The sequence below is a fragment of the Charadrius vociferus genome, unplaced genomic scaffold (genome assembly GCF_000708025.1).
Source record: "Charadrius vociferus isolate BGI_N301 unplaced genomic scaffold, ASM70802v2 scaffold1578, whole genome shotgun sequence".
In the NCBI taxonomy this organism is placed as follows: domain Eukaryota; kingdom Metazoa; phylum Chordata; class Aves; order Charadriiformes; family Charadriidae; genus Charadrius; species Charadrius vociferus.
The window spans coordinates 291,885-317,509 of record NW_009649704.1 but is presented as its reverse complement, the minus strand read 5'-3'; the positions used below and the strand labels follow the sequence as shown (position 1 = coordinate 317,509).

At 43.6% G+C, this 25,625-nt stretch overlaps 1 protein-coding gene across 1 annotated transcript in view; it reads right to left on the bottom strand.

Moving 5' to 3' along the window:
• The window catches only part of CSMD2 (CUB and Sushi multiple domains 2), a 308,452-nt gene that overhangs the window by 260,982 nt on the left and 21,845 nt on the right, over positions 1-25,625 (bottom strand). The window contains 2 exon segments of the mRNA XM_009890603.1: positions 1,257-1,369; positions 18,738-18,954. Of these exon segments, the coding sequence (XP_009888905.1) occupies positions 1,257-1,369; positions 18,738-18,954 (330 nt within the window).

Sequence of the window (25,625 nt, the reverse complement as noted above, 5' to 3'; positions counted from 1 at the left end):
AAGACAGCTACGTATCCTCTATCACACAGCTCGGGAGCCACATACTGTCACGTCTGGGAGACACAGAGACCGACGCATGTTCCAGCCGAGGTTCTGCGAAGAGGCGTCGGGATCTGCCTTCGCTCACCACGCCGCTGCGCCCGCCCGTCCCCAGAGCCAGCAGCGCCCGGGGAACAAACCCAGCTGCTCCCCCACCGCACTCCACCTCAACGCCACCGCCGGGCCACACGCAACAGCTCTCACACACTCATCACTTCAAGGGTAATAAAAACGTCTCAGTGCCACTGCCGCCTCAAGGCAGAGCAAAGGTTTTAATCAGAAATTAAGAGGGTATTTAAACACAATTCCCCTGAACCTGAACAATCGTCAAGTGCAGAAAATGCTGAGAGACTACAACATCATCTAAATGAAGGCATCTGCTTGGTTTAATGTATCGGGTAATTGTCCGGTAGGACTTACTATTATTAGAATATAATTATCATTAAGGCCGAGAACTTCTAAGGACTCCAAAGAAAAACATTTACAGAGACAGGAAAAATAATCAACGTGAATGTATTTCAAATTTTCAAATAGTTAATCTGTCATTTACCCAGCAGCACCAGCTGATGTTACAAAGACGCCCTTTCTTCTCATATAAACAGGTCTTTCGCAGCTCCGATGACTTCCAGTGTTAAAAGATCCAAGGTTTTCTGAAGCTACCAAGACTTCACAGACAATCCTTTACCCCCACAACCACCAAACACTGGACATATTTATGACAAGATACACAGGAGGTGAATTTAAATATTTGGGGAGGAAGGTGCAGGGGGAAAAAAGTGACACATAAGTGAAGAGAACATGAAGCAAAAGGCAGTACTGTCTGAGCACTCTGTGCACTGCCCCGCAGCCCCCACTGCCGCGGCTGTAAACAGCGGTGGGTAACGGGGCACTGCGCTTGCTGCAACCTTGCCGATCCCGCTGTCAAATCCCACATTACCCTTCCTCCTCAGTCATTCTGGCTTTGCTGTTAGAGTAAGCTTCTGGAAATGTTTTCAGCACAGATGTTGAGAGGAAAAAATACATTACACTTGGAAGGAATCAGCAATTTGAATTTTGAAAAAAAATGAATCAAATTACTTAAGAACCAGACACTTCTGTCTTGGATTAAGTGTCTGCATATGTATACATGCTGGTATAAACTGCACCTTAGTTTCACATCCTGCCATAAGGCAAATGAGGATACAATTCAAGACAATTACTGAACTGGGCAGACTTACCTTCGTAGTTTGCCTGGAAGCCTTGAGCACTGACCGCATAATCGCTCACAAGCCACAAGGACAGCACAACCCCTGTACTCACAATAGGAGCAGGCAGCTGGAAACCCGTTAACCTGGAAGAAATCAAGAGGAAGGTTACACTCACCACTTCTGCCTTTGCGATCACCACTGCCGGGGGGGGATGCTCAGTGCTGAAGAAAACTGACTGGTACTGCTCAAATTCAGTAGCTGTTCAAGTAGAGCTGGGCAAACCCGTCCTGGGCTTTTAACACCTTCTGGCTTACCAGAACAACTACTAATATATTTCTTCGTTGACTGTATTTGAAGCCAGTCTATCTGCTTCACACCACGTTCACTAATAACATCCGCCCCGCAGCGCTCTGCTCACCCCAGCTCTGCCCTCCTGCAGCACTCACCGAGCCCTGCAGAATAACCTTCCCCGTCCACGAAATGGGAGCAATATTTAAGTGGCTGAGTGAGCCCAAGACATTATTCAATAACGCTTATAACACATTTTGAGAACTTTGGAATAAAATATTAGGTAAGGGTCTGAAGCATTATAATAGCTACATTAAACTGAACACAAAGTAAAATATCATAAGAGAACAGGCAAAAAACTTGATGTTACCAATTAATTAAAACCCATCAAGGTGGCTGTCTTCACAGTATTTGTTCTGCAGTTTTACAATGGATAAGGCTTGAAGTTTCTAGGAATCCTCCCCATCCCCCCAACTGTCCCTGCAAGAACAATCCCAAGGACAGCACTCTTCATCCCACATCCTAATATCTAGTATGTACCACAGTGAAGACAGTGATGGTTAACACCTCTTTACTCACTGAGGAAATCAAAGCTCACAGACATGAAATTGTTTGCACAAGATGATGTAGTAGATGTGTTGCCGCGACTGCCTGGAATACAGACAGGTGCCCATAAACGGGAGCAGAAAGAACGACATGAAAAGGTGACCAGTCTAGCAAATGGACCCAAGACAGCACTGCAGAAACCCACAGCCCGGGCGTCTTGCCCTCCCACCCGCTTTCCTCACAGATGTAGAGCTAAATGAAAACTGTTAATTGTATTACAAAAGTCTGATTGGGAATGATTTTGAACTGCCATTATTAGACCCCAAATACTCAATCCCCGACACTGTACTGACACAGCCCAAGAACAGCTAATGCACATTTCTCACAAACAATTACAGTTCTGTAACTTAATAGCCTTCTCCTTACACTGGGCTAAGGTGATTTGCTTAACAGATTTACATAAGGAACATTTGTTTTCAAGCAATCTCCTGTTAGATTCTTGCCTGCTGTTATCAAGGACAGACATTCAGATGCAATCCCCGTTGCCTGACAACTGTCCTCAAACCAGACTTACAAAAACCGCAGCGGCACTGCAGGACCTCACAGCCACACGGTATCATTCAAGATCAAGACTACTCAAGCTGGATCACAAGGACACAAGTGGCAGGAGATGAACAAGCTACAGTAAGAAAGACAGTTTAAAGCCTCTTACACACATACTCAGAGGTTTATCCCATGCCTTTTTATACAGCAGCTAGTCCTTCTTACGGAGAGGGCAAAAGATCACTCGTGATACTAAGTGATAGACTTTGACCCCTTAAGAAATACCTGTAAGTAGATATTTGATCCAGAGTATTTCCTCTCCTGATATATTACACAGAAGCAAAAAAAAAAAAACAAACCACACACCAAACAGGCAAACAAACAAAAAAAACCCACATGAAGAACAAAACCAGCTCCTTAATTTTGGGGGCTACCATCCTCTCCCTGACCACAGCATCAGGTACCAGTACACCGCAATTTCCAGCCCAAGCAATTTCTCCCTAAAATTGCCACCAGCCCCTTGGTAACTTCCAGAGATGGCGAGTGAACGTCCCCACTGTTCTTACTCTGGCCCTAATTTAGTAAACCTAAATATTATTTCAAACAGATTGAACACTGATGAAAGCTGACATGCTCTGCCCGAGAACCTTATTAAAGCAAAATTTCCAGTTACTGGCAAAGTTCACGCAGTTGCCAGCCAATGATGGCAGTCAAGTTTTAATGTCAGCAAAGAAGTACTTACCCGCTCTCAGCATAAAATCCATTGTCTGTAAAAGCTGGAAGGACAATTGCTCCTGTTTATTAAAAATAAAAGGTTCCAGGATTTTTACGGATTCAAGATAGCGCACAGATACCGTGCACAGAACTGAGGAACAGTGCCATAGTTTTTATTAATTTATTTTTGCAGTTTAATTAAAATGGCTTATTGAAACCTTCATGCACTCAAAAATCCAGGACATGCATGGAGCAGTTTTAATAAAAACATAGAATGGACAGCAGAACCTGTCAATTTTTCTTCCTTTAATCACCACACAGTGTTTTATCATTATCTAGGAATTAGTTAATGGTAGTCCCTGCTTTTTACATCCAATGAAGATCTGTTCTCTCCAAACTAAGCTCTTTGCATCACACATTCTGTCCACAATCCCTGTACCAGGAGGACCCCACTTCGCAGATGTTGCTTTTAATTCAGGGTAACATTTACATGTCCTTACCTGTAAGCAAGTGCACGTCTCCCATCGGAGTCAATGGGAATTAAGTGCTACCTGAAACAACGCTGCCCTTAGCATGTATTTGTATTTTCTAGTTACAGGCTTGAAAAGAAACGGATGGCCTGTGCATAAGGGCATGAAATTGTAACTGAGAGTTTGCTCTCAGCCTTTCTTCAGATTCTACATTGACTGAAGAGACAATTTTCACGGGAGCCCCTGGGCTTCCTGAACCTCTAAAAATTAATAAACCCAACCATCTCTCCAGGCCCTTAAGTTCAGATGTTCATTTGTGTCTGTCTAGTGTCCCTAGAGCAAGCAGAAGGAAATGGGCTGTCTGACAGCACAAAAGGTGACCAAACACTGTCTTCCCCTTCACATCAAACAGCCTCGCTGCCCACAAAAGATGAAAAGTACCCCCATTAGTGCTACAGCTAAACCTATTCAGAAGGAAGCAGGAAATATGCTTCAATAAGAAAAATACCCATATAGCAACTCCTACCCTCTATGCACGAATTTCCATATCTCTTCCTGCAGTGAAAACCTGCACTAGAAATGAAATGCAATTCCTCAATTCCTCACTGGAAGCAGCTGCAGTCAAAATTCATTCCTCCTCTTAAGCCTCCAACCAACGCACACAACTGAAAATTTTTCCTTCCGATGTCCTCATCTTCTCCACGCAAGAGCACAGGCAATATCCTCCTGAAGAAACAGCGGTTGAACAAGGCTCACGCTCAACTCCCTCCTGTAAAACCTCAGCACTCCTCTTCCAAAGGCGCAGAGGCAGCCAGGCTTGGCAGGACACCGTGCCCTGCTCCGACCCGGCGGGTAAACTGTCCTCAAAAGCCTCCCTCCCTAAATCTGCAGCCCAGGCAAATTTAAAGCATGGGCATCAACATGATGGCTGGCAGACTATGAAATCATTCCCCAACGGCCTCATGCACAAAACAGTAATTCCAACGTCACTGTTTAGTGTAGCAATAGAAAAAATATACACCCTAATAAGAAAGCAGCAAACTCTGTTCCTTGTTTTTGTTAAGGGCCATAACAAGAAGGTGAGGGCGGTAATAACAGCATGAATAATCATCTTCCATTTCTTCTGTACCTCTGGCCAAATGGATTATTGAGTGATTATCCCCTTAAGTCGCTTGGAGCCAACACTGATTGTGTGAGATTTTCAATGTGTTTTTCATTGGCTTAATTCTGCTCCTACTGTGAGGAACCAAACTAAACCAGTGCCAGAAATACCACTTCATAAGCTTGCCCTTGCTTCACAGTACAGCAAAAATCAATATACCAAACCAAATCAACACAAAAATCCCTCTGCTCTATTTGCATCCTTCTTCATCCTTTGCCTCAGGTTTGCCACCGACACTGCGAATATTTCTGGTGCATGACTCCCCATTTGCAGCAGAACAGCAAAATCTGCTCCACAGAAGAGCTTTGCTAGAACTGCTGTCAGTAAAAACTTCCCTTAACGTCACCAAGTGCTTCCCTGGTGGAAAACTGTCCCATCCACCTATGAAAGGAGTCGAGCACCAGACAAAGACCCACTGACGGCTCTACTCAGCAGGTTCAACCCACAACTGAACACTTCTTTTGCCCTGGAAAAAGAAGAGTCAGCCAAGACAGTCCCTTTGCAAACGCTCTCACCTCCATCTGTTGCATATTATACTGTTCCTCCGTATGAAGTACAACTGTATCATATACTGTGACGCAGGCTCCCATTTTGGAGTGCAGGTGCCATAATTAAAACAGAGCACATTATTTTTCTGGTAGGATGCCCACCATCAGCTCAGGCTGCAATCAAAATAGTTATTGCAGCTGGCAATCCAACAGCCTTTAAAGCATAAATGCGAGAGAAGTGTCTCAGAACATCTAATGAAAACGCATTGGATTGCATCGTTTAACCCAGCATTAAATTACACTACACCATACTTCAGTGATTTTTTCCTGCATGTAATTTAAAGGCACCTATTAAAGAAAATTTCCCATCAAATGAACCACTCTCTTCACTATACACAGTTTAAATGACATGGTTCCGTCAGCGCTAGTCTGACACCCCTGCGCTGTCCCAGGACAATATTCGAGCTATGTCAGGGACTGTGCTGAGAAACGAGTGTGGAGCGAGACCTGCCCGTTGGGGTGGTCTTTGGAGAAATCTGGAAGGAGCAGGCAAGTCCCCTGTCCCCCTGTGCGCCCAGCTGACGGGGCAGCAGGCAACCACAGCGCCTCGGAGAGGTGCATTCATCAAGTATCTCAACTAATCCATTATCAACTGCGGCCAACAGGAAGAGCCCAGTAACTTCCAATTGACTTTGGATCAAGTTTTATACGCCTTATTCAGCTAGACAAGCTGGCTCGTGCACGCAGAAATACACCAACTGCCTAGCTTCAACGAGAGGCTAAATATACATTCGGTCTTTCCTCAGAAAAATGGCTGTGAGTGATACTAATTAACATTTGCAACTTTCTCAGTGTTGATGAAATGGATGTGAAAGCATCGTACTCCAGCTGCTGCAGGGAGAACCCCTTCAGAAATACATACGTATGTATGGTTAAAAATTACAGTCCCAGGGGAAACGAGAAACACAGCCACATGCCCAGTCAGTGGTCACTCACAGATGTCCTCCTCAAGGCTGCTTCATGGAACGTATGCCAAGAATAAAAGAACAAATGCAAGAGATGAGGGAATTTATCCACAACAAGTCATCCCATCTCAGATCTCATTACAGGTGGCAGATTTTTTTCTTTAAAGACCCAGTTGCTGGTGGGCGTAGGGTAAAGTAGTCTATAGGGGGAAAAAACATCTTGTCATTCCTATTAATACCTTAGTTTTAGAAATCGTCTTTCATCCTGAAGGAGTTTATTGTCTCCTCCAAATCATGGGCCAAATCCCAAGAGAATCACTGTGCATTTCAAATATTGCTTTACAGAGCTGGCAAAAAAGCGACACGTAGATGCCCCAGGCACGAGGACTTCAATACACGCGGTAAAACTGAAGCTGACGGGTCTTTGTTTCTCACGTGTCATGGTCTGCAGGACTCAGTGCCAGCCCTGTCTCCAGGAGGGCTTTCCATGCCACCCCTCTGCTGCCCAGCCACTAACCGGCTCCAGTGTGGCTCTGGCTCCTACAGCCACGACCTCCTCTTCCTCCTCCTCCCAGTCACCTGCTATGTCTCTCCCTTGCAGCAGTACCACAAGCTGCTGCCGCCTCTGCCTCTCACACACCTGATCCCCTCTATTTTCAGCTGGAAGAACCCGGCAGATCCTTTCCCCTGTTTTCACTAAATGTGGATGAAAGACATACCCGAGGAGGGCTGACTCTCTGCCAGCATTTCCTCGGGCTTGTCTGGTTCAGAGTTTTATTCCCCAACGGTGATTAGTTTTTCTCCCTTCCTCTCTGTATTACTTTAATAAAGAAACAAGCAATTACAATGAGATGTTAGCTTGATTTTTTTTTTTTAACCTTATTGACAGAATAACTGGTACCGTAAAATGTTCTCATTAATCATCAATAAAACAAGCAGAGCATAATCTGAGAACACTTCCAGCTCATGCGTGTTGCAGACACATAAAAGTCAGTTCTGTCTGCAAGGCAGAACTTGCTGGTGTTACTTAGACAGTTGTCCTTTAATTTTCATCCCTATAAGGCTGAAATGATGCTCTGGACCAAAAAAAAAAAAAAATCTCAGCCAGCTTAAAAGGATACTGTAATGACAGAAGAGAATCAGTATCAGTTCACACTTGGATTTACTCAACTCATTGGAATGATTTATGCTCAAAACCAAGCTGCTTTTATTTTTGAGTCAAACAGATCCTGAAAAAGCATGTTCAGAGGCACGTTGCAAGCAGCACTAACTCCTTCTACATTCCCTATTCATATTTCACCATGCAACTCCAAGCTACTTCGCTGCCAGCCAACACCACACGTCCCATTTCACTCCATATTACTTTCCAACTATCCCCTCTGCCCAGTTGGTTGATAATTAAGTTGCTTTTAAAATAATATAATCTCTTGGCTCCACATCATTTACTATATATTTTCCTTACCAAGACAGCAACAAGCATTAGGGAAAAAAGCCTTCTCTGTCCCTTAAACTCGCTCACGATGACATATACTACACCTACATTTTTTTCCCCAAAGTTAATCTAGCACTTTGCAAGCCCTTCTCAATCTAACATCACACAACCCGACCCCGTGTGCCAGGCGACTGAGGAATCAACCACACTTTCTTCCCCTCTCCGAGCCAAGCACAATCCATCAAGCCACAAGAGTCCTTTGCTTACCTCTGACACTGACAAAGGCTTCATTAGCGAACACAGTCGTCTCTAGGGACAGTCACAGGGCTCATAAATTCCAGCCTGGATGGATTTCTTCACTCGTTTAAAATGGGGTTTGGGTCAATTCCCACTAGAAAAATGTCATTTATAGAGCCTGAAGCCTGCACAGCCATCTCAAATATATGAGGCCTTCATGGCTCAAGCTGGGAACAGGTACTAAGCATCAAATTTCAATAAATTTAATTTTCCATACAATGCAATAGAGTAGGAAGACCACGGACTTAGATTTATTTTATTATGTCCCTTTCATGCTCATTTTTCCTGTACTTTCTCAGGTAGCAGTGAAATGCAAGCAGACCGCTGACAAACTTTGGCATCTATATTTTCCATCTTGTTATTACAAACTGAAAAACCCCACAAAAAGGTTCACCAAATTTTAGTAACCTCTTGGCAAATTTGCGCTGATAATTCTGAGTAAACAAAGAAAACTTGGATATAAACCAAGTACAGCTCAGCGGTGTCAATTCAAAACTTGGCCGTTTTAGGTTATTTCTGGCTTTCTTAAAAAAAAAAATCATCAGGGGTGTGAAATCTAGTAAATGGGGAAAATAAGTTCTTGGAACCACCTGCAAATCAGTCAAGGCTTATTGCTAAATGCCACACAACTGGTGAACAAGGCCACACTGGAACAAGAACACCACCCTGGAGGTGTTCAAGGCCAGGTTGGACGGGGCTTGGAGCAACCTGGGCTGGGGGGAGGTGGCCCTGCCCAGGGCAGGGGGTGGCACTGGATGAGCTTCAAGGTCCCTTCCAACCCAAACCATTCTAGGATTCACACCAGCCCTTCACTAACATTAACTCTTCTGCTGCATGCTGTGCAAAACCAGCGACTAGAGCCGAAAAGAACTTCACATTTAAACAGACACAAATGTTCAAAACAGCTTTCAATGCAAGAAAGGCAGAGTAAATATGAAAGTTCTCAAGCCAGCGCCATTCTGGACAGCAATACCAGTCTCTGAGTCATTCGAGCTTGTCCTGCTGGGGGACAGCTTTTGAAATCACAGCGCTGGAAGTCAACTCCATGGCTGCACTCTCAGGTATGCCACCAGCCTGCTGAAAGGTTTTAGGCAACCCTCTGGACCCCGTGTCCCTCCCGCTCCCCAGCCCCCGCCATGCATAATCCTGACCCCCGCAAGTCTCACAGGGATGCGTAGAAGCCTCAGGGAGAGCATGCGGAGATTCCCAGATGAAAAGCACCGAGCATGAGATGTATGGCCTACAGGTACTCTGGGACTGAAGATAAGATATAAACCACCATTAGATTCACATCCCCTTGGAGGTGACACAATCAAGCAAAAACTCTACTTATGGCTTTGTCAGTACATGCGCTTACTACATACACCCTGTTCCTCCTGTTTTCTCCGTGTGAATCCCAGAAGCTACAGCTATACAACTGTACAGGGCCAAAGCTGACATGCAGAGTGAATCCAGGTCTCATCTGCCAAGTCTGTGCAGCCCTTTTACTCTTTATGCACACAAAACCAGGATTCGAACTAGACTTTAGTCATCAGTATTGAGAGAATCTTTACTTCCCACAAGTGACTATTAAGCCACAGCATCAGGCAAGCACTGTCCTGCCTACACGATCCCGGCACAGCCAGCTTCCATCCCTCTTGGGGATTTCCACATTAACTGCGGTCTTGCTTCCCTCCACAATACAGGTATGCCTACACTAATTCCTTAAGACTTTAATTTGTAGTAACACAAAATAAGATAAAATGTATTGGCAACAGATGAGAAGGAGCAGTAGAAATTTACTTTCTATAAAGCCAAGAGTTAAAAAGAAGCACCCAAATAGAACAAAGAAACAAGTTGTCCTCCATAGCCAGTGCAGTCAAAAAAGGAGGTTATGAAGAAATTCGATTTTAAGACGATGCGTTGTCTGATGAAAACCTTTAAACAAATCCCATTGTTCCTGCCGATGAAGATTTATCCAAAAAGACCATAATATTGATTCATGTCATATCTAATTCTCTATTCACTTGCACCTTGTGTGAGTGCTGAATATTGAGCAGAAACAGGACAGAAATGTCGCTAACTGCTGATGTTTCGCAGGAGAGCCCCGTAACGCACAGCGCACTAGAGGTGGAAAGCCCTGGCTTCGAACCCTGCAGAGTCACAGAGCTACTGCTCGCCCTGGTGCGAGTCGCTTCCTTCTCTCTCCATCCTCCTCCCTCTGCCACACGCATAAGCTGCGAACAACCTGAGTGAGAGGATGTCTTGCCATGCACTTGGATAGCTAAAGGTCCCAATTTCAATAGCTAAAAAAAAGAAGTAATCTATAAAAATGCTAGAACAACAGCGTTTCACGCTTCAATTTATACATGGATCAGTGACAACATAAGCTACAGAACAGTTAAAATGAAAATATTTATCTCCTTCCTAAACCTTTTATTCCACTATAGCAGCTCTAATCAGCTGTAAGCCTAAATATTATAAAAATTGCTAAAGGTGTAAGGAGAATTACTGCATCTTTGGACAGCAGAAGCCTTTATGTTTTCCAAACAGCTACGACATCACAAACAGACAATTACATTCTTTATTAAGAAAAAGGACCAGATGTCAGCAGTTGCTCTTGCAGCACACCAAAATCCAATTCTCAATCGTCTAAAAGGAGCCGGGCCACCCTCTGCCACCCAACAGGAGCATAATGAATTAGAGTCAATAGGCACTGAAGATTCGTCAATTTTCTATTCGAGACTGCAAGTAATAGCACTCCACAATTCCATTGTATCTTCAACGATCTAGTAAGGTTGTATTATTTCCTGTAGACTTTCATTAATTTTGATAAAAGGGAAATACACACCGCCTAAAGAGGTGCTGTGCCTGAGACACACTCAAGGTCAGACCTTATAGATACAAAAACTTCTTGACCTAAATACTCACTGCATTTGAAAGATAACATGAAAGTGCATGCATTTTTACTCCCTTCAGGAAAATGGATTAAAAGGCACAGCTGTGAATTTCGCCTGGTTTGTACTTTGATTCTCTTTCCCCGCCCCACCGTACAGACCCTCCCACTGGGGGCTTTTAAGCATTTTACAAATTTCACTTGCAAAATTGAAACACTATGTCATTTTACAGATGGGAAAACTGAGATAAGTAATTTGCCCAATGCCGGTGAGCAGAGCAGCTGCTGGGCTCAGAACAGGGCTAAGACAGACATCTGACTTCTGCTCGTCTGAGGGACCTCCAGCTCTCCCCCCACCAGCGCTGCTTCCACTGCCACCCCCGCACACCCACCACCGCGCCGCTCACAGCGTCCTCTTCATGGGACACACACACTAATTATCCGTGAACAAAGTGGCCATCTTGATGCTAACTGATGTCAATATCTATTGACTAAAAGCGCAATGATTTTTGCAGCCCTGATTCTCTACTAATAAAGTCAAGAGACTGTTCGTACCGGTTCTTTACGCAAGCAGGAGCAGAGTAGTCACCTCCTCATCGCGCAGCTCTGCGGTAACACAGCAATTGGGCAACCCGAGTTCAATAACTAATAGCCAACAGCTAATAACTCACTGTGCTGCCTCAAGCAACTCACTGCGCTTCCCTGGGCTGCTTTCTGCCCTCCTCTATGAGAGCACAGCAGACCTGTTCCTTCTCAAAGCACTCTGCAATCTAAAAATGAGAACCATCATGCAAGGGCTATGGGTTAGTTCAATTTCTCTCCCTCCACTGCTAAAAGAATAATAAATCTAATCTCACTAGCTCTGACCCCAAAAGCTCACCCACTGCGCTTGTAAATTGCCGCTCCTGCTAAAAGAATACATGCAGCTCTGTTTAAAATAAATGACCCAAGATGACTAAAAACATCTGCAACTGTATCCCTTTAAACACCCCACACATACATGCATAAAAAGATGATAAACTGTCTCTGTACAGAACATTTATTAGTAGGGCAGAAGCAGCTATTGCCTTTATCACTAACCGTCTTCAAGGAGAAGGAGCAACCCCATGAAAGCTATGTGAGATCCCACCAGGCAGATGGAACACCGTAGATGTGGGCACTGCAGGGATCGTACACCAGATCACGTTCAGACTCCACAGTGCTCCACTGCTGTCTAAGAGGCTCGCGCTCACTCTATTGAATGTCCACCTGAAGTAAACCCAAACACCAGCCAGAGGAGTCTAGAGAAGGATGTATGATCCTGGGCTTCAGCAAGGACTTTGTACCACCAACAGCAAAGCCCTGTGCTGTCAGACACCGCAGATAAACTGCGGGAGGAAAAGCTGAGCAGGGAAACGTAACACACACTGCAACGAGAGGTTAACAGCAGAGTCCAGTAAAGCTCCTGTCTGCTGTCGCAGTGCACACTGGACTTCACTGGCCAAACCCACCCGCCATGTCCTACCGCAGGGCACTTCACAGGCGCTTCCCCCTCCTCCCTCCATAGCTCACAGCGGAGGAGCAGGCGGCTTTCCAGAGCTGCATCAGCTTGGGCATGGAAGCCTAAGGACACCACGAGCCTACCTAGAATTTCCACATACAACTTAAATTCACCTGTTTAAAGCCTACTTCAATTACTAATGGTATCCAGTGCTCACAGATCTATCAAAAGCAGACTGTTCCAGTGCAGTCTTAATTAAAATCTATTAGATGTTGTCCAATTACAGAAAATCTTTCTACACTTAATACACTTAGCATACCTTAATATGAAGCGAGAGTCACCGTTAAGGTTTGCTTCTAGATTTTACTGGTAAACATGGTTTATCAGCAGTTTAGAGGGAAAACAAAAACGATTTTGAAAACAAGACATTATTTGAGTAACAGCAACACCTTAAGGCCCAACAACGATGAACCACCAGCGCTAAACACAGCGGGGAAAGCCATCCTGGAAGAAAGTCTATAGCCCAACAGAAACTACAGAACAACCACCAGCCAGGGAACTACTTCCCCAATTAGTGCTTTGTTCAGCGGCCATGAATAAGAGGTCCCAACCATCAACAAGACCCTGTTTCACCAGATACGGTGCAGGCCACAACAGAGCAGCAGGCCTCGCTGCAGACAAGCTGTGTTGGCACAGGACGAGCAATGTCATGAGAGAACAGATCCTTTAACCCTTAAGCCAGGACCAAAGTTACTCCCTCACCGTACCCCTCCGTCCCTTAACAGGCTGCGGAGAGATCCCGTCGGAGCCGGGCCTCCTCCCGAGCCTGCGGCCTTCGGCACGGTGGCAGAGAAAAAGCTCCCACCTCCATTTAATCATCAGCTTTTATCGCTCACCCCGATGCACACACTCCTAATAAATATGGAAAAAGTGAACACAGCGTCTCAAAAGTGAGCAGCCCCAGATGCAGTTGCATTAACTCCATTAGGATTCCTGGACTTTCAGATCTTGTTCCGTCAATTATCTCGCAGATGAAGTTTAAATATTCAGCACTTCCCCAGAATAATATGACAGGCCACTGGTAAAAGGCTCTAATGCTGCTGGAGCAGCTCAAACAAGTATCTTCCCAGGAAAAAAAAAAAAAAAAAAAAAGTGTATTTTATTCTACAAAGCAGAGAACTTAAATTTTACCAGGTTTTTGTTGGGTTTGTTTTCCTACAGTTAACATGAAATGACAAAAGACTCAGCTACGGCAAAAAGGGAGGCAGGATTCTGAAGTTCACTAAAGATGACAAAGGGATTTAGCTGACCCTGCATTTTATTTATCTTTATCCTTAGCAAAAAGAACTGTAGTCACCTTGGAGACATGAAGTAGCTACAAAGGAGTATGTCACAGAACCAAAGGTGACTCAACAAAAAATCCTGATGCAAGTTCTGTGTATTACCAAACAGCAAACACTATTTCTCCAGGAATTTCTTCAACAGTACTGAACCCCAGCAAAGCCAGAACCCCAGCACGTTATTGTAACCCAGGTTTGCATCTCTGCAAGCAGGAGTGTATGGCACGTGGGGGAATTCTCTCCTTCACTCTTCCCTTTGTCTCCTCTCCTCCTCCCTTCCATTGTTTTTAAGATCAAAAGCTTGGTTCTCCTGATTGGTAATTAAGTAGCAGTCACCCAGTCCAATTTTTCAAAGAGTAATTAAAAGGTTATCAAGGAGAAACAGACAAGATACAGGTATTTCTGTTGTATCTGTAAATAGGTCACCCCGGTAGATAATTCAGCTCTTATCACTAGTATCACATAATTTTAAGTTCAAACAAAATACTTAATCTTTCAGTCAATTAAATATGGCCAAAGAGATCATATGGTTTTCAACTGCACACACAGCATGTTGATGGCAATCCTCCTGTCACCCCTTCAGTCAGCTCTCGGGAAGAAGGATGAGCGGCTCTAAGCACCCACAACTTTAACAGAAGGCACTGCACAATGTTGAGACATGAGCTACAGGACAAGTTATTCACAGGGCCAATGAGCTAAAGGCAGTGCACATTTCTTCTTTGCTGTAAGCATGGAACTATGGCAGTAATGATTTGCAAACATTTTCTCTAACCCTACACACTCTGTAGGCACCAGAATGGGACAGTTCCTCACTGCTGGGTAAGGATACACCTCCTGGTAACTTCTGTGGAAACGCAAACTGCACTAACGAGGTTCTCACTATAATAAAGATTTTATTTTTTTTTTTTATACACTCGCTCAAACAAACATTTTCTTAGCCAAATAAACTCAGTACAATTGAAACATCTCCTTTGAACAGGGAAGGCAGGCCAGAAGGCAACATAACGACCTACCCAGGTCTCACGGGAAGGAAAGCCCACAGGTCGTAAGATCATAAAAGTTACCCCGGCATTGTTCAGCACGTATGCAAGTGAGCAGTCTGTCCTGGTAAAAAAGATTGCATATTCTGTCGCTTGGGCTTTCCAAGGTAGTTTTAAACATCTTTGGAGGAAAAAAAAAAAAAAAAATATATATATATATATATGTATGTATGTTTTTCTCAATTGACAAGTTTTATTTTGAGTGTAAATTCAGTGGCTCCCTTCAGGAAAATAGAATTAAGTATCTGAAATGACTGACTTACCAGATATCGTGCAAATATATTCTCCCTGGATCTGACTGCAACCCTGAAACTTCAAATAAGGAAATTAGCAACCAATTTGAGATTCTCACATTAAAAGTGCCCTGCAAGTTAGCAGCAGCAGATGAAAAAGATGGAAGATGTCATGTGGTTTTCCTTCTTTGCTACATTTTTTTCTTGTTAACAACTGTCTGGTTATGTCACGTAACAACAGTCTGACATGAAAAGGTGCAAAGAGTCTCCCAAATCCCATAGCAATCTTAGATCCATAAATAACTCCAAATATTCAAATTTTAGTCAGGTCTCTGCTGAGCTTCTAAGCTCAGCCCAGTGGGAAACCAATCAGGAGACTAACCTGATTGGAGCATCCTCTTAACAATGACACAATCAGCAAAGCACAATGGGAATTTGCAAAAAGACTGTTCTTGAGTAACTGCAGTTTTCAGATCAGGTCTCAACATGCATCCGCCTCTGATCCCACTGGCAGCTGAGAACCGTTAGGAACTTGAAGGATGAGCATTTGGGGAAGTTTGGTCTGGTGTAACAAGCTCAGGAGAAGGGAAGGCACATATAGGCACTGACAGGAAGTTACCAGTCTCATCTGAACTGCTAAAAGCACATAGCTCTCCTACTCAAACCAAGGGAGAGGAAAATCTGCAGCCATCGCTGTTCTCAGGTTTCAAAGAAGATTCTGTTACAGTGGTCCCTCTGCTGAAAGCCAGTGCACAGTGTTCGGGAAAAACAAATCATTTGAGAGAAGCTAAAGGAGCAAAGAATCAGAAACAAGCTCCGATTTTAGCAAACAAAGCAAAGTCACGGCTCTGAAAAATGACAACAGCCCTGGATGTCTAAATTAAGACACTGAAATGCATTTAATATTCACATACTCATCACAAACGCACAACGCAAATTCCCTAATATACGGTAAAACAGTTTATTAGGAAGTGTCTCATCGGATTAAGTCTGCTCTTATTCTATTAGGGAACTTTCACACCACATTAAATTGTAAGACAACAGGGTGTTTGCCAGCACACGATGAACACAATTATTAACCCCTTCTCAGAAATGCAGAGACGTGACACTGACACATCAGGCCAAGGAAGCTCTTGGGAGTATATGGCTCAAATGGGTTTTCAGAAGACGAACCATTCTCCACCCATCAGCATAAGAAAATGTCATCAACAGGTTAAGCCATGCAACATACACCAAGATCATTCTCTTCTCCCAGTCTAGCAGGCATGGCCTACAGAAATACACCAGTGATGCTCCACAGCGTAAGCTCCAGAGTGGGAGAAGCAGAGATACAGTTCCCTGTTTAACCAGTTTTGTTGATCAGCCTTTAACACACTGAACAGTTACCACCTTCTCTACAGAAGCATTCCCCCCCCCCCCCCTTCTTTTATACTTGCTTACAGCTTATTTTGGCCCTCCTCCTGGTAGCACAAGCTTTGATGAATGACGCATGGTCATCCATCTTCAAGTGCTGCACTTCGATGATGAATTGAGTACATTCAGAAAGCGGCCTGAGAAAAAACAAAATTGATAGCCACGGGAAAAAAAAGAAAAAAGGGAGAAAGAAGAAAAAAGTCCAGTGTTGGGCAACAGCTACAGAGTTTAACGAGGCAAGATTGACGTACACACAAAAATAACATTAGCTGAACAAAGAAGTGAGACACTAAACAGCACAGAGGAACAAGTTCCAGGTTTTGAAGTCACTGATCTAGAAACATCCAGAGGAAGAATGCAAGCATCCTTCATGTAAAAGTCCTTCTCATCTATTGGTTTAAGTCCTCTGTCAGTGCTTTCAGATCTCTAGGAAGCATCCCCAATACCTTCCCCCTCCCACCATTTATTTCACTTTCCTCCATTGTATGAAAACAAATCATTTCCTCATAAGAGATGAAACATCCTCGCAGTGCTTTGTGATCCTGGTTTCATCCCAACTTACGCTTATTACCGAAGTTGTGCATGAAGATCACCAGTGACGCAGAGGGAGGACCTTGTCCCCTCACCTTCCCCCAAAACACAGGGCTACAAATTACCAGGACAGTACCCAAGCTCTATCTCAGAGTTTTGTAGTCAATTGTAGGAAGATGCCCTTGCCGTTACTTCTATCTATAATCGTATCACACTTACGAGTAGCTCAGAGCAATACTTGGATGCAACTTGTCTATAGCATCTTACTAATTTACTCCACTATGACCATACTTCTGAATTAATTCCATTCATGGATTTTGCTTCTTCAGCAGAACCTTGCACCAACATCTAGAGGGCAAAGGGAAACATCTGGCACCGCTGCTGAGTAGAGCCATTTCCCAGGGGGCATCTTGGGGCAAGAGCAGCATTGACTACTCACCATACAAAGCTTCCTGAGCAGAATTTTATACCAGATGTAGGTATCCTTCACATAATACCCAAAGCACTATGCTACCTTCTGATTAAGTGATGAGGTCCCATAATTAAGATGATTCTCGAGCACAGTTGCAAGATGAAGATATGATTTATTTGCATAACTGAAATCATCTACTTAAAGAGCTGATTTGCACCAGTGATTCTTTAACTCAGATTTTCCACTTGGGTTAGACAAGACACTGAGGTCAAAGAATCCATCCTAAACTAAAGTGGTTTGAAGTAAAATTAATTTCCAGGACTGTCCATGACTACAGCATTCTTATTAGGGATTCTGACACTGGGCGCTGCTACTGTTTTTATTACTTTTTGACTATATTACTGTCAGACTTCAGCTGCAATCAGACACCACATCAGAGAACAGCAGTCATGTCACAAGTTACCAAGCTGATTTCATCTCTGCCTCAGATCTGGAGGTCCAAGATCATGACTCCGTCAAATGCAGAAGTCTGACACATCATATAACATTTGCTACCACAGCAATACTTTTTTTTTTTTTTACTTTTTTTTTTTTTTTTTTTTTTTTTAAAAATCACCCTTTTTTCACTTTTTTTTTAATCACCCCCTTTCAAACCCACTCATGCACTTGGATTTCTAATGAATTTTTTTTTTTTCTTTTTTTTTTTTCTTTTTTTTTTTTTTCCAAAATCAGCCTCTTTGTAACTTTTTGTTAATACCAGGATGGTACCTGAACGCCTCAGAGATGAGAACCCATGGAGAGTCTTTATACTAAACTATATCACTCGATAACTCCTTACCCCTAAAGGTCCAACAGTTTAGTCAGATGTGAGAGACTATCACCCCTGTCCAGCTGGTGAACAGACTGCAAGTTAGGGAATTACCCAAATGCACCCACAAAGCATTTGGCAGAGCTATAAACTGAAACCCATTATCCATCCTCCCACTCAGAGAATCTCTTTTGGATTGAGGGAAGCTCCTCTGCACATTAGCTCTGCTTTCCTCTTGCTCCATTTTCTAATTAACCTCTCTGGATGTCTAGAATGACTCTTGATAAATCATTACCGTCAGGCGTTCAGAGAAACATTTCAAACCTTATCAGAGATAAGAAATCAAAACAACTGTAAGAACTGCTCATGAAGAAGAGCTCCCAGTTTATTGCAGCATAAACCTCCAACCTAGATTTAATCCCACTGGCAGAAATGGGAACACGTTTATAAACATCACCATTATGAACAGTGTACCTTGTTCTCAGATTCCCCTGCTGAGGCAGTCCATCGTAGATAGATAATACATCAAAATCTTCCTCTAATGCAAAGGACTGGAAAACAAGCTGTATCCTGTTCTGCTCCTCAGCAGTGATTGTCCACGTGCAGTTTGCATAATTTGGATATCCATACGGAAAGCCTGGACTCTGTATTGTCCCGTTTGGGCCCTGCAAAATGTGACTGCAGTTCTGGGCTGGCAAGAGAAAAGACAAAAGTACAAGTCAAATGGCGTAGGATACACATTTAATATCTCCACCATCAAAATAGATCATACAAGATTCTTTCCGCTGGATTTCTTCCCAGTTCACTGTCCCACGGAACAGATAAAGGTAAAATCTAAAGACTCATCTTTGTCCTCCCTGCAGGAACTTGGACCCCAGATACCCATCTCTCGGGCACTGCTCCCTCTAGCTGTAAACATAATGCGCTCGTAACAGCTGGATTACAGCAGCTGCTGCCTGTAACGGGCAAACAGATGCTCACTCAGACATCCTTTCACAGCCCACGACAGAGTCCACCATACTCTTCATTATACGCTGTGCATTTAGGGATTTAACACGTTTCAAGGGTGCCTGGCCATGCTGGGTGCCTCAGGCTGAGGGGGTCAGAGGCCAGAAGAGCAGAACAACAATGTCAGAGCTGACTGTTCCTTTTACCCTTAGTTACGCTTGAACAAGGGACAGAAGATCAGGGCTCAACTGTACAGACAAAGAGAGACAGACCACCCCTCACCTTGAGAGGCCAAAAACTGTAATGGACATAATGCATAATGAGGAACTGAGTCACCAAATGAGCTGTCTGTCTGGACAAGATTGCATAGAAACTGAATGGCAATAGATCAGAAATTAAAGTTGTCTGGACTCCAGAAAGAGCAGGACACAGTTCTAAGGCTTTAGCAAACAAACCATTCTCAAATAGTTACTCGGAACAAACAAAAAAACCCCAAACAAATCCCCCCCAAACAAGCAAACAAAAAAATCCCCAAACAAATGAAACCCTCAAATGTTTGCAACTCCTCAGAACAGCAGTTCCTTTTCCCCCATCCACATTCTTTCAGGTAAATATTGCTCGCTAGCATGAAATCACCTCTTAGCAGGGAGAAGAGCCGGTGGTGCTTATCCAGGGCTTTTCCATGCAGACTGCCACAAGGGAAAAACATGTTCCTGCTTGGCCTCTGGTCTGCATAGCCCAAACTGGAAACTGTACCGCTGCAAAGCGACTGTGGCCCACAGCCAAGAGCTGCCATCACCAGTAACACTACGTACCCCCATTACACCCGACGGGGTACGCAGGAAAGCAATCGCTGGCTTGACGCAGCCTCCTCAGGCCGCTCCGTTTGCTCTCACCTAGCTCCGAAAGGTTTCAGCTCCTCGTGCAGGCACAACGCAGAGCAAACATCCTCCCATCAGTATTCCTAAGGAGCTGCTGTAGAGCTACATCTTCTGAGAACAAAAGTGCAGTCCTGTACCCACCAGCTAAATACTTAACACCTCCCTCAAATCCATTTTTCCTTCCCCAAAGCAGTACCTGTGAACACTCCATCCCAAAGATAAAGATCAACTGCCATGATGTACAATTTCTGGATATATGAGATTTTCTTCTCTCTGGGGAAACGGGTACATAAATATGTGTTGGGAACAGCCTAAATGACAAATTCTCCTTTGTGTTTTCCTCTCTCTTCACTGCAACTTTACCCAATGTCTTTTTGGGGCACAAACGCAAACTCACCCCAAACAAACCAGTGTAACTCCTACCGGCTTTAATGGAATAACTCCTCCGCACCATAACTACATTCCAGACAGCTTGCAAGGCGACTGTTTTGAAACCAAAAGCAGAATTTCACCTTTATCCTACGGGCAGCCTCAGAGCTGCTGCTCGCATTTGCTCTGTTTTTTCTCACTGACACCGGATTGTTTACCCCTGCTTATGTAGATAACAGAGGCTTTCAAGTTGAAATGAATTAGATTAGAAATTACTTCTTTGATTTCTCATTGCTTTTTTCAAAGGCAGTGATGGCATTTGCACTTCTGAGTGCCAACCAGCTACAGGTAAAGAACTGCAGAGTAGTGCTCATTAAAGCCAATTATAATTAGATTGACCTACTTTGGTGCAAAAATGCTTAGTGGAACTTCTCTCTATGAGACAAAGTTCACACCTTTATGAATCTGAAATGGTCAATCATATTTACTACCCAGGGAATTTGTGTATCATGTTTCTCCTATCAGTGAGAGTTAGGACAGCCCCATAATCCACCCGGGACTAAAACTGAGCTCAGCACACCCCCCATTAACCAGGGCAGACGAAAGGACTTTGCATTTCTATAGCACCTGGCATCTGCCTCTCTCAGTGCATTTTGTCAATGCATAATACATACACGAGCGAAATTCACCTCCCTCCTCCACTTCAGCTCCATTTATTTGTCGAGTTCACTGAAAGGAAGCATTAACTGGGTGCCAGAAAGCTGCACAGGACTGGGAATATTACCGTTATCACAGAGTGGTAAAATTAGGCCTGGTTTGGTTTAATAACTCTGAGACTGCCAGAGATCCACGAGCTTCAGTTCTCTAAAATTCAATCACATCCTATTTTCTTCAACCAGACTGGCACTCAATAGGCAATGTGGGGATATTGAATCTCTCTCTACCGCACATTTTTTATTTTAATCATAAGTAAATGTCATCAGAACAATTTAAGGAAACTGGGAAATTAAAGAGGCTGTATGTCTCCATTTCCTGATGGTATAAAAGCCACTGATGTTGCATGAAGTTCCGAAAATAAATTCAAGGTCAGACAGACATTGTTCCAAACACTTCCAAGGTCATACCAAAGGCAAGAAGCTTTAAAATCAATATAAATTTATGCTGTCCTTGCATAATCAGCGATTAAAACAAAGAACAAGCAGAGGCCAGAAATACGTACATAAACTTAAACCTTGCTGAAGAAAAACAAATACATAATAGAAAAATAGGATACAGTTCTATGACATATCAAATCAATCTACTGAAATGTTTGTGCGTTCGTGATTCTGACCAAGATGTGCTTTGGACACAGCTAAAAGAAAATTGCTTATTGCAAACAAAAATTAGTTTCCCAAAAGCTGACAATCTGGAAAGCAATATATTCTTCATCAACTGTAATAGCAGGGAACTTCATTTATGTTGGACATTGTTGGAAAAAGTCAGCAGGCACGGGAAAGAGAGCCAGGAAGCCCATGAGAATTTATGCACGCTATATAATTTGCTTTCAGGTTTGAGTTAGTTCAGCTCAGGCTTGACTGACAAAACCTCATCTAAAGTCTGAAGTACATGACAAGGAAACAGTTTCTCCTCTGAAGACTTGCAAAAACAATTCTCTTTATCCCTTTGGCCCAGGAGCATGAACAAATAGAAAGGTATGAAAGGACAACACCAGGGTCTGCTGTAAAGTTCCAGGTAAATTCATATTTGACAGAGGACAACATTCTTCCAAATCTTCTGGAGTCTTCTGTCAAACCCTGAAGTTTGACACCAGGCGCCTCCACACACCTTCCTCGAGTAATGGGAAGGCAGCGGCTTCCCCCACGGACCAGGCTGCCTCCCGCCCCGTACCCCGGCTCTGATGGGGCTGTGCCCGGTGACCACCAGAAACGGTGGCAGCGACAGGACAAGCTGCACCCAGGGACCACGTTCCTCACACCCTCTGTAGGGTAACCATCAGCTCTGGCAACAGAGGAATTACAGCCCTTTCAGAAGGGTTGCATTTCTCCCCCCCACCCAATTTGTCACTCTTTATTCAAAACTACATCAAATGAGAAAGGTAAATGCCCAAAGCTGAGGGATGAGATGTCATCTGCCAGAAGGCTCAGTGTGGCACTGTAAATATTTGTGCAGATATTCCACGTTCTAATACTATTATTTATGAGCATGAGTACTTTCTGACGGTATAACACCAACGTGAAACTCATCAGTGGATATGCATTTGTGGGCACGTGTCCTATTTTGTGACGGAGATGACCAGTCTGAGAACGGAGCTAATTCTAACTCGTACTCTGCCAATGCAACCTGCTATTTTCAATTCTGGAAAGTGGTTTATTATGAGAGTATATCTTTTTAATGACTGCATCAGTGTAATTTTATTGCAGTAGCACTTAAAAGTTTGCAGACAAGGACGAAGGCATCATCGTACTTGGCACTGTTCACTGGACAAAGCCTTTCTCCAAAGGAATCACAATCTAAGAGGGAGGAAAAAACCACAACCCAAGGAAACCCACACTCAGGGAGGGTTTGGGGCTTTGAAGAAGAACATCTTTCTCCAGGGGCACAGCCATTTTCTCAACGATAGCGCTTAAAAGTCAGCTTTACCAGCCTCCACTTACTATACTTGTTTTGTGCAATATACACTGCTTGAACAATGTAAACAGACTAATCAGCTTCACTTCAGGCTCATATGCACAGGGAAAATAATGAAATATTTACTTGGCAATATGCTCATAGAAGAACAGCATTTCTAACAGAAACATGGGCTGCCTGCAGCATTTTATAATACACAGTTAACCCACATGCCACAAAACTTAATAGGACTGGACACTTAACCAAAAAATAACTATCAGCTGAATACAGCTCTGGCTGCCTCCTGCAGCGGGAAAGCTGCAAACGCCTCGAACCGCACTCCAGGTATCGATCAGCCTCTTGCCACGAGGAGGGTAAGAGGAATGTCCTTGTACTCACAGCCCAAGACTTCTTTTGACAGCACAAGGTACGTGGCTGGAGACAGAAGCTAGTGGGAGGTTTATTTACACTGTATATCTGAAGTTGTTTAGACACATGAGCGTGGGACCGTTCTCCTGTCAGTCACTCCTTTCAGAGGCCTCCGTCTCATGCAATGTGGCTACCCAAGTTCTGGATCTGAACCACGCCACCCCCCGATGACTACAGCGTGGGAAGCGTTACCTGTTCTCACATCTTCAGTGTCTTGTGACTGCCAGTCACGATGGCCACTGCACATTGATCAAATCAAACCAGTTTACACTTATGAAAGAGGAGACAATCATTCAAGCACATTCATAGCAACAGAAATTTGTCATTTCCTTCAGATACGTACTGGAGTGAGCTGCCTTGGCTGCTGCACCCTTCAAGCCCCTGGCTGGGACTGGGTCTCATCACTCGACATAGCTTCAGCAGCTCTACAGACTCAGATAAACTTCTGCATTCAAATTCTGTCACTACAAACCTTCACCAAGTTGTCAGAAGCTAAATAATAAACAAAGGCCTTGTCTGACATTACAAATGCAAAGGAAATATATACAAAACATTGCCTTCCACCTACTTCCAATTCCTTAGACGTTCCAGGCCAGATCCATGGCGGTGTAAGTCAAGGAAGTGTTTTAACACTGTTGATTTACACCATATTAATATCCAAGGAAGCAATACTTCAGAGAGACAAGAACAGAATCTCTTTCTGAAGCGCTTCCTAAAATCTAAGTTGATGCACTTTGTTTCTCAGCAAAAACGAAATCTAATTTAGCAAACACTGATGTATGGTCACTGCACAATTCAAAAGGAACAAGTATCGAATCATATACACTGACTTGCTCTCAGCAGTATCATCTATTGGTGATACATGACTGTCTTCTCCCTAATGCAGTAGGTTTTGGTATGGTCATTTTCTTTAGTTATTGTTACTTAGGCGCAAATGTTTCTATTTTGTGTTGTTCTAGCCTAGTCAATGAAACAGACAACATAAAAACCTCTCTCCCAGAAAACTGAAATCCATATCCTGCAGACACACACACACATTCTGTCCTGACTTAAAATACCAGGGCCAAATCCTGCTCATACATCAGTAACTTCTCAATTGTTTCTATTTACATTACTGTCCAGGGTCATTCACTTTCACTGCATAAAGTTTCTCAAACTGCAATGCTAGACCGACGCAGGAGGACCACTCAAACCCTGACACAGGTCTTCTGCATCCCCTGCGAGCGCACGTGGAGGCTGTGATGAGTAGGGGAGAGCTCAAGGATGGAGACACAGTTAAAGCCGCCAAGCTCGGTGCAGACGTGCCCCGGCTTTCTGTGTGGGATGAAACATGAAACCACAGAAAACTGCTTCAGCATCTCACGCAACGGGGTACACACCACAGCACAGGGTCCTCAGGTCCCTCCCGAACGCTCCCCTCTGCATGAGAGCACAAACCCTGTTGAGAAGAGGCCTCGGGGGGTGTTAGCAGCAGGTTGTGAAGCGTTCCCAGCTAGCTCCTTCCCACAGGTCTTTCACAACTTTATCCCCAAAAAGAACGTACTGAAAACTCACCCCCTGCATTGAACAGTTCATCTTTAAGAACACCAACTTCTTTTTAAACACCTTTTGATCTGCCATCTAAATAGGAAAAAGGTTCATTTTTCCCAATGTTTACTGTTTTGAATCATTTATCAGCAGCTAATTATGCTTCCTTACATAGCAGTCTTATAAATCATTACAGACAACCACAAACAGTAAGTAGTTTACCCATAGCCCAGCTTTGACTCTCTTGTTCACACAATTTAAGTGAACAAACAGGGGAAGTACCTTCACACTTCATAAATCTAAGCCTTGTTTCCCTAAGTATTCACCTTTTCATAGTTTTAACTTAACCTACAGTCTTATATCAAAGTCTTCTGGGTAATAAATAATGCAGAGACATTCCATTAACTATAGCTTTTAATGAAAAGCCAGTGGATCCAAGCACATCATCAAGGGGATGATTTACATCTCGGATAGCCAGTGCCTTTTTCGCTCTGAACACACGGCGTGATAAACTGAAGAATACGAGGGCAAAGAACGTGCATTTTATCTGAATCCAGCTCATGCCACTGCTGCCAAGCCCAGAAAGAATTATAACATCCAC